Source organism: Sesamum indicum, linkage group LG1 (genome assembly GCF_000512975.1).
Source record: "Sesamum indicum cultivar Zhongzhi No. 13 linkage group LG1, S_indicum_v1.0, whole genome shotgun sequence".
In the NCBI taxonomy this organism is placed as follows: domain Eukaryota; kingdom Viridiplantae; phylum Streptophyta; class Magnoliopsida; order Lamiales; family Pedaliaceae; genus Sesamum; species Sesamum indicum.
In genome coordinates, this window is record NC_026145.1 from 13,354,448 (window position 1) to 13,368,372 (window position 13,925).

General features: G+C 31.8%; 1 protein-coding gene across 2 annotated transcripts; it reads right to left on the reverse strand.

Moving 5' to 3' along the window:
- LOC105165931 lies at nt 2,731-9,265 on the reverse strand. Of its 2 annotated transcripts, none has more exons than XM_011085091.2 (6): nt 9,012-9,265; nt 6,636-8,332; nt 6,230-6,481; nt 4,644-4,724; nt 3,816-4,274; nt 2,731-3,003 (listed from the first exon to the last, which is right to left on the reverse strand). In XM_011085091.2, the coding sequence occupies exons 2-6, from the start codon at nt 7,890-7,892 to the stop codon at nt 2,947-2,949; spliced, it is 2,106 nt and encodes a 701-aa protein (XP_011083393.2). In that variant the 5' UTR covers nt 7,893-8,332; nt 9,012-9,265; the 3' UTR covers nt 2,731-2,946. The 2 variants fall into 2 exon arrangements, with proteins under 2 accessions (XP_011083393.2, XP_011083401.1); XM_011085099.2 differs by having other exon boundaries at nt 6,636-8,337.

Below are 13,925 nucleotides of genomic sequence, written 5' to 3' on the forward strand. Positions count from 1 at the left end.
TAGCACCCAATATATAAAATATTGAATTTTTCAAACAAAAATACTAAAAAAATAAACATCTTAATATGACACGTGAGATCATTCCATTCACTTAGGTGTTATTCAACCGAAGCTCTCTGATGGTGTAATAGTCGAGAACCTTTTTGTTGATATCAACTTTCTCAAGTAAAAAACGTGAAAACTCTCAAAAGTTATTGATAGAAATAATTGATTAAAGACGTGGTTATTTTATGAAAATAGAAAATAAGCACATATAAGTATTTTAGTCAAATAAATATTATAACAAGACTCTTCTTTAATACTTAGATTGGTCGAAGTACAATATATGGTTTAATTTTTTATTATATTTGTTTAATTAATTGGGTAAATTACAATGACCTTCCCCGAAATTTGAAATAAGTACGAGTATCTCCTTATTGTTTAAGAAATTACAAATACCCTCTGATATATGACGAAATTATGTAATCATTTGATGGGGGTATGGAATTGTCAACTTTGTCCAAACTGTATTTTTTTATTTTTTTAAAAAAATTAAAAACTTGTAAAAAGAATCTAATGGGGTGGATGAAAGAATTTTAAAAATTATAAAATAATTATCCACTTAGTTCATAAAAAAATTAAAAAATAAATAAAATTATAATTTTTAATCCACAAGAGCATTTTGATCAGTTCACATAAAAAATAGATGAAAAAAACCTAACAGATTGAGCTAATTGTTTGACGGCCATTAAAATCAATATAGTGGTAATTTTTCAAACAACAAGATAATATTCGTAGTTATGTCAAACCTCAGGGGAGGTCGCTGTAATTATCCTAATTAATTATAAAAGAAGAAAAATGAAATGGATAGTTGTTCAAAATTGACAAAACGTATTAACTTTGTATATGCATAAAGAAAAAAGTCGGCGATAAAATCAATCTGTTGAAGGATTACTTATTTTGTGGAAGAAAGTAGAAAAACTACAAAAAATAACGCTAACAGCAACAACACACATTTCTTATAAAACAACGGAGTTCATCGCTAATAAAGATTAACAACAAACTGAGTAAGAAGTCTGGCATAAATCCTCTCATGCCAAATTCTGCACATGTTGCCGGAATAAATCTCTCCTTTCAATAGTCATTTCGTTCCTTTTTGTAGTGGGAATGTTTCCATCTTCCCTGCCACCAAAATGTTGTGTCCGAGATGTATTAGCTGTTCTTTGCATGTGATTGACAATTATACATTTATTTGCCTCAACAGAATGGTTAGGTTGTGTTTGGTCAGAACGATTTTGACCTAAGGATAGCAGAATTGTAGATCAGAGATTGCAGAGGACTTTAATATTAGGTTATGTTAAATTTCTAACGCGATTGAAGAAACAAATTGAGATGAGTAATTAAATTTTGAAATCCCTAATAGTTTATAATCATTTAAAAAAAAAGTTCTTCAATGTATAAACCAGCGTCCCACATTGATGGCAAATATAAAAATTTAAGTAGTTTTTAAACCCCAATAAATTATTTTGAAACATTATGAAAGTATAAATTTATAAATGATGCGCTTATTCTCAAATCGACAAAACAATAAATATTTGAATTGGATTGTAACGTCAAAAGTTGGCTTTATGGTCCCTTTTCATTACCAAGGAAACTCTCATTTAATAAAAGTTGATAGCTATATTTATATTATTAGTAGCCATTACAAACTATGTGCATATAATAAATATTTTTTTATATTTTATAAATAAAAATAAAATATATAAATCAACACATTATATTTTGAAAAAAAAAATTAAGAGTATATAACAAAATATTAATGTAGAGGTCTCCTACGGTAGTTTATGAATAAAAAATACTCTGTTTCCATTTTAAGTGGAACTATTTGAGCCAAACTTATTAACCATCTCATATTCTTACTTCAAATTTTGCCAGCAAATATTCTAAGAGAACCATAGAATTTTGTAAAATTTTAGAATTGTAATATTTATTTTATTTTTCTGTAAAAGAAATTGTGGTAGCGTTGAATTAATATAAAATCCTAAAAACACCTGAATGAATGTTTTCACACGTTAGAAAAAGAGCAAAGAAATTAAAATAAGTAGAGAGGCACATTTTTTATCATTGGCAAAACTCAAACTCTATAAATTAAAAATCATGAGTTAAAATCTCATCCACCTGTTAATTGTTATATCACTTTCATAATAGTTACTTATTGTTCCACAAACGTGTGAGTTGTTATTTTATTTTAATAATAATTGTCGAAATAATTATAAATATTCAATATTTCAAATATGCACCGCACCATTTCCAATTCTTGCCAACTCAAGAAGAATAAACCCTAAAAGACCATAACAACATACTTTTAAGAAATAATCCTAAGATCAATCAAATTATAGAGCTCAAATCCATTACCCTATTGCTCAATAAGGGGGTCAGCTCATACGATAAAAAATTCTAATTCAAATCGAGTCTGATCATCCTTGAATCAATCAATATAACCTACCAAATAACAAGCGTAATTCATTTATTATATAATTAGTTCACAATTTAGAGGGAAAAAAAATTGACCAACTACATGGTTGTATGATTGATTCGACATGACCAAGACTTGATTTGAACAAAAAATTTCCACCATAAGAAGCTGCACACATCCACCATATGAAGCGTATTTACAACAACAACATATATATAGTCAAGATGTCCAGGGACCCACAAATATCTGAACCCGGCAAGGGTTAAACCATAACAAGAACAAGAATCGAAGCACGATTCTCCTTTTTTACTGAAATAATTAAATTTCTTTTTTGACGAAGTAAATGTTTTTCACAACACATGAGCAGCAGTTTATTGACACGAATATACAAGCAGCTCGGTTGCGCTAACCCTTCTGTTAGCATTTTGGAGATATATGTACAACAATATGTACAGATGAACTGAATTAGAGAATCATCTAATGCCAAATCTTTATTGGCTGATGTCAAAGTACTTTGGATTCGAAGGATAATCGTATTCCACTTGCAACTGTATCATCAAATTAACTGAGTTATTTACTTAGATCATAAGAGTTGTGTGGAAAGAAACAAGTTAAAATGATGGTCAACAATGAACTCATGAGAAGGCTTTTCAATCTTGTATGAGAAATATGCATAAAAGAATTGAAATGCACGTGCAAGAAAGCAAGGAATTAAGCCGTAAAAAATGATATCATGCCAAAACTTTTAGTATGAGATCTTCATCTACATCGTATTCGAAATTACAAATCATTATAGAGCCGAAGTAATCTAGACAGACATGTTAGGGATAATTTCATCAACACTCTCTAAAGTATGGGTATATAGTACAAGAACTGTCGATTTTTTGGAATTTGCACTGTTACGCTTGCAGTCATGTTCTACATTACAGATTCCGCCCTGACCTTCCAATCTGCTGGAAGGTCTGTAATGTGAAACATGATTACATGGGAGTCTAATGCAAATTTTTAGATTCAAAGGGTTTTTCTTGTAATATGTCTAGAACTTATGGGGTGCCGGAGTAATTGTCCTTACATATTAAAATTGGGGTTTTTCTTTGGCAAGTATGATGAGGTCTTAGCTTTTTTTTTCCTAGTTTTCTTTAATAATCTTGATAATACAAATATGAACAAGCACAGTTGTGCCTACACACAAGAAGTTGGAATATCTTATTGATGGAAATTCAACTATAACATTCACATAAGTAAAATGCCAAAACGATGATCATTCTTTGTGCCTCATTATTCAAGAAAAATTATAGACGGAGTTTCTTTTTTGTGCCTTATATATGCATGTAAATAAGGTAATTAAGCATACGCGTACCTTCCCCTCATCAGAATCGGAATGACGCTGAGGAAAAACAACTCTCATCTCATTATACAAGTAGAAACGGCGCTCCCCGTCGTTCTCCATGCTGTCCCTTGAAGGAAGAGAAGATGGACCAGACTTGCATTTCACACCGGTTTTCGAGCACTTCTTGCGGTGGGGGCAGACGAAACGGAGATGTAGGGCATATCGCAGAACACCAGAACCTGTAGGATTCTTGTTGACCTTTGATGGGCTGCATAGAGATTTACTTTCTTTCCCACCAGATAAACTGAGACGAATATTGTCTATCCCGTTAAGATTTGGGCAATTATTGTCTACTACGCTATGTGCATCGGCTCCACATGTACCAGTAAACGGAGTCTTCTGCTCTAAAGAATCACCTGATGCTGAAATTCCCAAGTCTTTCTGCCCACTTTTATCCACGGCCAGAGTGGTCCTTTGTCGTAGAAATGTCTGTAGGTTGACAGGCATGAAGACATAAGACTTTGATTTATGATCGACTAAAAACATATGCTGTTGGATAAACAACTCCATGATATAATCATGAGTTACATTTTTAAAGTATGAAGAGGACAGGGCAAGGAAGACTATTCCTTTGTTAATATTCTATATCCAATTGATCTCCACATCAAGGCGGTAATCAGATGATACTAAAAACCCTCAAATAGTTGAGAGTAATGCATAAATGACAAACGAGCAGCAGAACAAGACAATAGGTAGATATAAACAAAACAAATTATATCCATGCAAGCCAAATAAAAATGAAGAGTTGCAGTTAGGTAAGATATTAAGGAGAGTATGATCCTTAAGATTCGTACTCACCTTGGTGCCAGCCGGCATGTCACTCAAATCATAGTTACAGAAGAATGTATGAATAGGTGTTCTTTCCGGATTGCTTAGGACCTGTCAAAGAAACTCAATCATCAGAGCAGAAACTCAGAATTGTCCAATCGAAGCAATTCAAGAAAGTCATCCATTTGAAAATTCTAACCCGAATTCTTTCACACATTAGAAGAATAACTTTTTAAAAATTTGAAGCATTAATAAAATGTAATAGAATGGCATATGACACATTGAAGCCATGTTTTGTATTAATCCCACAGTAACAAACTATTATGTAACTATGCGATCTGAAAGTTAGCAAATCAGTTTAGAGAAGAATAAGCTCCCCCTACAATGTCTTAGAAACTCTACAGTGGCATCGCTCGACGAAGACATAATGGTTCAAGTATTTATCCAGAAATCCTTCTCATTGCGTCCCTTCCAATCTTCTGATTTGACTTTGCAAAGGGAATTGTCACATGTTCCCCAGCTTCGTTGACCCTTCTTATTGGATGTTATACAGTAAGAGTTGTATTTATGTGAAAGTTCACCCATTAAACATTATGGGGGTCTATAAGAAACTAAAAGCTTGAGCAAATAGAAATTTAACAAGATACAGTTTTTGGTTGCAGAAAGACAGAAATACACAAGAACAAAATGGAATCAATATTCTACTTTTTCAGAGTGAAAGTAATAGCTCCACATCAACTAAGCAACAACAGTTAGGAAAAACAACTATTTCAAACCAACTTCAATTCACAACTGATACAGATGAAAGAAAACAGGAGTGCTATCAGAAAACGGGGAGCGAAACACTCAAAAGCACACCTTAACAACCATAATCAGAAACAATATTCAGGGGATCAATTGTAATCAACAAAAGGTTGGTTGGAGAGGCTTAGGCAATCTATTTATGCTAGACACTCTTTTGGTTATGTAAATCATGCATCCAAATCTAGGAACTGATACTACATTATACAATCATTTCTGGAGCTCATGAGAGTAAGTTCTTCGATTCTTACAATTAAGCAATAGGTAACAAGTGGGTAGTTATATCTATCATTCTTATGTTTCATGTATTTTATATTCCCTACATTAACTTCCTTAAGTGACCTTTCAAGCGGTACAACAAGATAATGTGAGACACTCATCTCAGGAAACAACCCTGGCATCACTAGAATAGAATCATCTCTTGCAACAAATTATGGAATGTCATGTTTCCCTATTCTAAGTGACATCATGATATGTTAACAGAAATCACCTCTTGCAACAAATTGTGGGTGATACTATTTTGCTATTCCAAATGATATAATGACGTATTAACACAAAAAAACTAAAGTATCAGAGTTCGTGTGATTTTTCCTTTACATGCATAGAAGGGATATACGTATATGATGTGATCTTAACAGAATCAGTCATTTCTTTTATGAAGTTTCCAGTGCCGTTCAATAAGGCCTCAACAACTTCCACCTCCTCGACCCTCTGCATCCTGAACTTGTAACATTGTGAAGACAATACCAAAAATGTAATGAAATGTATTTATTTAAGGGGCATGAATAATGAAGAGACAGATAGAGAGAGAATACCAATTGCAAACACCCTTTCATAGGTATCCTCAGACGGGCTTTGTCATCAGAGGAGCCATTAACACTGAGGCTTCTCTTCAGTTTTGGACCCTCACATTTGTTCGAAGATAAATGTCCAGAAAGATCAATAGATGAGTAGTACAATAAGTAATTATCACCATCCACACTTGTCACAGCAAATGGAAGTTTCTGCGGATGAGGTGAAAATTTCCCTCCAGTGATATTCAGAACAGCGAGGAAACCATCAATTTTCTGCATGAAAAATAATAAAAGAATTGGGATGCTGAGAAGATATATGACGTTCACAAAGCTCTTTGGCCAATGTACAATTGTACCATGTCCAAGTACTGACCAGTAGATAAGAATAAACATATAAGAATCATTAATTACAGGAAACAAAACAAACCTGGCTGACAATCCCAGAAGCTAATCTACCAGACAACAGCGACTCCTCAAATGAACCAACCAAGGACCTTCTGACAGATAAACCACCTAAGGTTCTGCCTAATTTTGTATTTTGAGCTGTAAGTGTCGGATTATGCCCTTGTGTGGGTGTCAAGCATTCGGGAGTCAATTGCTCAAAGTTCATTCCAAAATTTTCATCTTCAAGTCCTTTCCTTGCCATTATGACATTTTCGTCTTTATGAGATGACCAAAAGCTAGAGACTGTCCCTTCAAGAGACTGTTCTACATCCTTAAAGGTTATATAACTCTCATCAAACTCTCTCTTGGAATCCCAACATACTCTAGAATGCCTCATCTTTCCACAAAATCTTGGTCCAAGAGGAGACAGAGACAGAGACAGAGGCGGGGAGACAACACTGTCCCGTAATATATTTATTGCCCCATTACTGGTTGGTGATTCAATTGTTCCCCTACTGAATCTAAAACCATGGTATGATGAGAGATGATTTTGAGATCCATGTTCATGGTTTTCAAGTAAAGGCCCGTCAGTGATGATACTGGAGTTAGTTTCACAATCTTCTTCAGGTGGACTATTACTCCTTGAAAAGCTAGGAGTGGACCAAATAGGAGGACTGCCATAGTCCAAGTCGCCTAGATGAGCTTTTTTATTCTCTTTTAGGTTAATGCTATAACCACCGCCTCTTAAGTGAAGATTACTATGAGTTAACCTGCTCCCAATTTCTAGATGTTCACCTCCAAATTCATCAGGCAAGAGCATGCCATTCAAAGGCGATAATAGCCTTTTCCTAACCACTGAACTTGAGTTCTCATTTGAACTACAAGCTATACCATTTCCAGAAGACAAATGAACACTACCAGATTGTTTGTCTTCACTCTGATTGGCATGGTTAATTTGCAAATTGGGTTCAAAACCCACAATCCTCGAAGCTGGAGTCTGAATGTTCTTTCCGCCATGATGCAATATGAAACGATTCTTGTCCACGGAATCAATCCTCAATTTATGCATGTTGGCCACACCATCCTTATGCAAACTAATCAAATCAGATTCCTTCGGTTGTTCCCTTGATGAAGTGCATTGAAGGTCGCCAGAAATTCGACTGCTCAAGTTCCTCACATGCATCTCACTCACACCAAAGTTTCCCACACCACCAAATCGAGCTGGTATTTGCATGATTGTGCTCATTGATGTCGACACTTCTTCAGAAATCTTTCCCGAGGGAACTTGAGGCAAGCCCATGACTAACTGGTGATATATTTTTTGTCTTACTTCTTTACTTATAGCCAAACAATTTTCAATTCAAAGAACTAAGTATCCAGCAACAATTTAGAGTTCGTTAGACGAAAACAGGAACAGCCTTCATTTTCCTAATGAAGCAATCCAATCACTGAGAATTTACTTAGAGCATATACAAAACCTAATAGAAGCTTCAACACATTTTTTAATTTCCAAGAAACTGCGCCTGACACGCTTCGTAATATATCATGGACAAACCACACTATCTATTTATCTATGCGCCTCAGTGTCATTCCAATCGGCATCCCATTAAAAAACCCGACATCCAAACTCAAACTCAAGGCAGAATAAGAAGCAGAACAGGGAGCATTATAAGCATTGCCTTCTCCATCGGACAATGAGAGAAACCAGGAATTCATTTGTTCACTCAGCAAGATCACAATCTATTCTGGAAAAGCAAGAGAAATTGAGTTGGTTAGTCATTTACTTATCTGCAGATGACAATTAAATAGCACAACCAGCATCACAAATACATGTAGAAAATTCCAAAACTCAGTATTACACTACCAAAATAGTTTCAATTCAATCTTATTCAGTTCGAAAACAGTAAGATTTTGTGGAGAAAAGGCAATGACCATTAATCAGTAACATCAAGCAAGCTCCAAGGCAGATTTGCTCAGAAGAGGGGAAGCAACACTTCCCAAACTCAGGAATATCAAATCAAAAGGTTAAAAACTAAGAACTGAAACAAATAACAGTCTTTCCGAGTATCATTCCAAGAAATAACAACGAACAAGCAATCACCCTTCTGAATTCGGAAAAAGAAAAAAGGAAAATCATCTTGACTTCTTATGACTACCGAAAACAAAGATTCAACATCACAAGTACCCAGAAAATTTTCAGGCCTCAAATGGCCAAAAACCTCAGAAACCCATCACTAATTCCATCCCCAAACACATCAACCAAGATTCTCCACACATGTACATATAATGCAAAAGAACCAAAACCCATAATCTCAGATTGCCCGAAACGCAAAATAAGTGATGAATCCACAGCAAAAAAAGCATAAAAAGACGCAATCTTTAATTATAAAAGCTGCAAATTAAAATCCCACAGACCCACCAGTAAAGCTTCCCGATTAAAATCTACTGGTGAATATACAAGAATTTGGTAACATTTATATAATTTCTTCTTTCTGTTTTCAGTGATTATCTTCTTGCGTATCTGCTCCCACAGGAGATGGGTTTTATATATGGTATTTGGGGAAGTTTTGGTTAATGCAGTCAATCCTGCTATACTATATTCTGCTAGCGGCCCCTCGCATTTCTATCTGTTTCTCTCTTTTTCTTCACACCACCCCCTTCCTTCAATGCCTCTCTTTCCATCGTCTATATATATATCAATGGGCCTTCGTCTTCAACCCATTTTTATTTACTTTTAATTACATTAATTATAAGATAAATTATATCGATACATCTCAAGATTAGATTTAATCAAACAAAAATTCTTATAATTTATTAGGAAATTGTACTCGTGTAATGTTGCCCCTAAATAACAGATGCATTTATAACTATAACTACAACTTCAACGGGAGAGTTTGTAATTTTACAAAAGTTAGGGGATGTTTATGTATTTAAATATAATTTTAGGGAGTGTTAATATAATTTGCTCTAAATTATAATATACTATTTTTTAAGTGATTTAAATATAATTATATCATGAATTTCATCATAAACAATTAATAATTAACTAACAACTACTATTACAGCACAAACGAACAACCATGAAACAATTAAACTAGATATTATTTGATAACTTTACGATGTACTTGAGGACACATAATTGTGGTGCTAAAAATGAATTAGGATAAGTTACATCGAATTTCCCTAAAATATATCATAATTACAAATATCATCTAATTGTTTTAAAAAAATTATAAATACTCCTGAAATTAACGATCATATAACAAATACCCTCTTGTAAATAATTCATAAAAGGGTATTTGTTAGACAATCGTTAATTCCACAAATATATATATATAATTTTTCAAATAATAAAAATATTTATAATTATGATAAACATAAAAACAAAAAAAAGGATGCAACTTTAAGAGGTAGTTTAGTAGAATTGGTGGCCTATAATGAATTCGTTGTGTATATTAAATCTATGTTTGGATTTTGAATTTTAGTGTGATGTTTAAAAGAATATAATATCCTACTTAAAATTATGTAATACTATTTTATATTTTTAGATACTTTATTTTTAATATTTATTACTAAAACATGAAGTCCAAATGTTTAATATAGCATAAAATGGTTTAACTGTTTGACGATTATAATTAGAAAAGTAACATGGACAAACTTTATGACCAATCAAAAATTTTCATACTCCACCTTTTAAATTCATTAAATACATAATTAAGTGTAATTTATATATATATATATATGAACTAATAATAAATCAGCATTCATTAATTAATAAATTAAATGATTTTTCTAAAAAATAATAGTCATGTAGTGCGGCACCATAACTTACTGTGATTAAATTAAATTTTTGGAAGTATTCCAATGGAATAAGTTTGAACGTCACACTTTGTACTAAAGTACAGCGTTGATTTTTCTCATTTACGTTATTTTTTGACAACTTTTCAATTATTTAACAATTTTACTATTTAGGATGGTAAATATTCGAGTCGAGTCGAACATATTATTATGTTTGAATTATTATTGAGCTTCAAAAATTATAATCAAATTTTGTTTGATTATTAACAAACTTTAATTTGATTAAATATGAGTCGATGTTGAATAATTTGATATTTTTTAAATATATTTTATATTTCTGTACTAATCGAATTGAACTTAAAAGTTTAAAAAGTTCTGTTCAAGTTTGGCTTATCAAATTTAACAAATCGAGATCAAACAAACTTTTACTAATCAATTTCAATTGAATGTCGAATAATTTGATTTATTTTCAACCCTATTAATTTTAGTGACTAGATTAAGACATTTTAATAACGCCACATGCTATTTATTCAAAACAAACATATTATATCCCTTCCAATCATGCAATGGCCAATGCTTCATCTAGAATCAATATTAGGGTTCTTTAACAACATTCATTGAACAAACTTTTAAAAATATACATATAATATCAATTGTACACTTAAATATATATATATATATAACAATATAATTATATATTTATTCAAGACGACCCCACGTCATCTTTTAACACACTAAAAAAAATGACTATTTGTCTATAATTTTGACTAGTTATGAACTAAAAATCGTGGTAAATAATTTTTAGGGATAATTATATTCCCCTCCCGTGAGATTTGGAGTAATAACACGTAGACCCACTATGGTTTAGGAAATGACGTCTAGCTTTTATTTTCATCTAACAAATAAGTTCCCACATTAGTCAAAATTCACTGAATTTGCTGATATTAACAAGAAAAAAACTGAATGATAGTTGATATTTACCCTTGATTGATTTAAAACTGACTTATTGCAAGCCAAACAAATTTTTTGGATTAAACTACCTCTATAATGATGAATATATACCTCATCACGTGCATTAATGAAGACGTACGAGGATAATTTGATTATAAAATGAATTATTTAACCTACTATAAATCAGTAATAAGTCAATTGCGCGTAAATATAGATTTTTTCACATATATTTTTGTTAATATAAGCAAATTTGCTGAATTTTTACCAACAGAAGAACTTATTTATTAGACGAAAATAAATCTAAAAAATGCTAGATATAATTCCCAAAATCATAGGGTCTACATGTAATTACATCAAACCTCAGAGGAGGGAAGTGTAATTATTCTTAATTTTTATGAACCACGGTTAAATAAAATTGATAAAAAAATATAGATTTTCCATCAAGAAAAAGTTATTTGTCATGGCTTTTATCAATGACAAATGTTTTAGTCACCCTCGCAAATACCACGATCAATAATCGTTGCATAATTGTGATTAATGACTATTTGTTACTATTATTTTATTATTAACCATGGTTAAATGTTGTATTTTTTTTTAATAGTGACAGTCAATCGCCACCATATTTATCCTTGAGTTTCATTTATATTTATCATTTGCTCAATTTTTAAAATTTCTCAAGTCCGTTTGATTATATACACGCAAATATTGTGTGTTAGGATTATAGTATGCAGAGGGAGGGACTAGGGAGGGAGTTGTTTGGATAGAATAGTTGGGGTTGATTGCAGAAGCCAAAGGGCAGAAGAGGACAGTGGTGAAAACTGTGTGGGCTGCCAAAGCTTGCGGCTCTAAATTAAACTGACAATTCTGGAGGAGCTTTTGCATGTGCATAACCAAGCAGTTACCCCAGTAGTGATAGGGACTGTTTCTTTTCTTTTTTCTTTTTTAAATTTTGAATCAAAATCCAAAAAGTGTGCTCACAACCCAAACACGTCCTCACTCCATCATCTCAAAAGTATGATTCACCACAAAAAATATTTTAAATAATGGATAATTATTAAGGTTGTTTTCGACCTTCTTCCTAATTTATTTTATTATTGATTTTGGGTGGGGATTTATATATTTTAGAAAAATTGATCGATCACAAAACAATTGTATTACACTTGTTTTATAATTAATTTGACTCAATCAAACTTAATTTAGATAAAAAGAATAAAAAAAATATTCTTGTCTTACACGTCAATTGGATGTTTTGGTAATTGGGCTTGTGAAGTAGTTCTCGCACTAAGCCAATTTTGCTTAAAAAAACTTGAGCATATTTCACATCATATATTTTAATTAAAATTGGAGTCGTAAAATTACTTGAGATTCAGTGGTTACTCATTAAATGGACTTTTAGAATAAATCGCTACTCCAAAAGTTCAGTTTCAAGAAGTGGGAATTGGGGGCTTCTTTAAAACGCATTTTCCTGTGCTTTTATCCTGCAGATTATTAAAGTTGTCATTTTTCAATTTTAGTTATATATATTTTTAAAATATACATTTATCAAAAACATTTGTTTAGATGGACTTTGACGTGGGATCCACCCACTTGCTAGTTAAAAATAAAATTACTCCTAAAAAATACTTGAAAATTTCTGCGTCTCAAGCACTAGAAGAAATATGACTTTCATCATAATTAATTACTATAATTAAAAAACAAAAATCATGATGAGTACAAATTAATCACGACTGTGCAATGATTATTAATCATTATTTTTATAAATAAGATCAAAACATTGGCTGCAGTTAAAAACCGTTGCAAATAAGAAAAAATAAATATTGAACAATAATAATTTAATTGAATGCATGTGGAGGAGACGTGTAGAATTGTGAGTATCTAACCAATTCTAACTTCCAAGTGTTGCTTACAAGTCACGTGAACTCACTTTTACACATGTAAGGCTGAGGCTGCAGCTACAAACCCATCGAGACCAATTCAATTCAACCCTCAATAATTTCATTTTCATTCTAATTACCCCTTCCCAACTAATTAAATAATTATAAGACATTTCTTACTTCAAACTATCATTAAATATTTCTTTCTAACTCATATAAATTATTTAAGTATCGATGGATGTTTGTTGGGGACTATCCAATGTATCTAACCATTTCTTTTTCTTTTTAGGGTCCAAACATACAATTTAGACTACCCTCAATTCGACTTTGATCAAATATGTTAACAAGGGTCGGGATTGTAGTAATTTAAGTTGATTTTTTGTTTTTTTTAATTTACAAAAAAGTTATGTATTGATTTATAATTATTCGTATTTTTAATATATACTTAATATGTAAAAGATTATTTATTATGCACATAAAGAAGAGAGCTTGTATGACAAATTTAATTGTGTTTCCAACACATACATCGTTGTTTTATAGTTTCCGGTCTAAAGATATCAGTGCAAACTTTTTACTTATTTTTAATGCAAAACTTTTTTATAATGTCACTGTTGACATTGAAATTTCTTGAAATAAAATTATGGACTAAAAGATTAAATAGATTGGTTTATAATTATGCTTCAAATCAAAGTCAAAAATAAATTTGGACT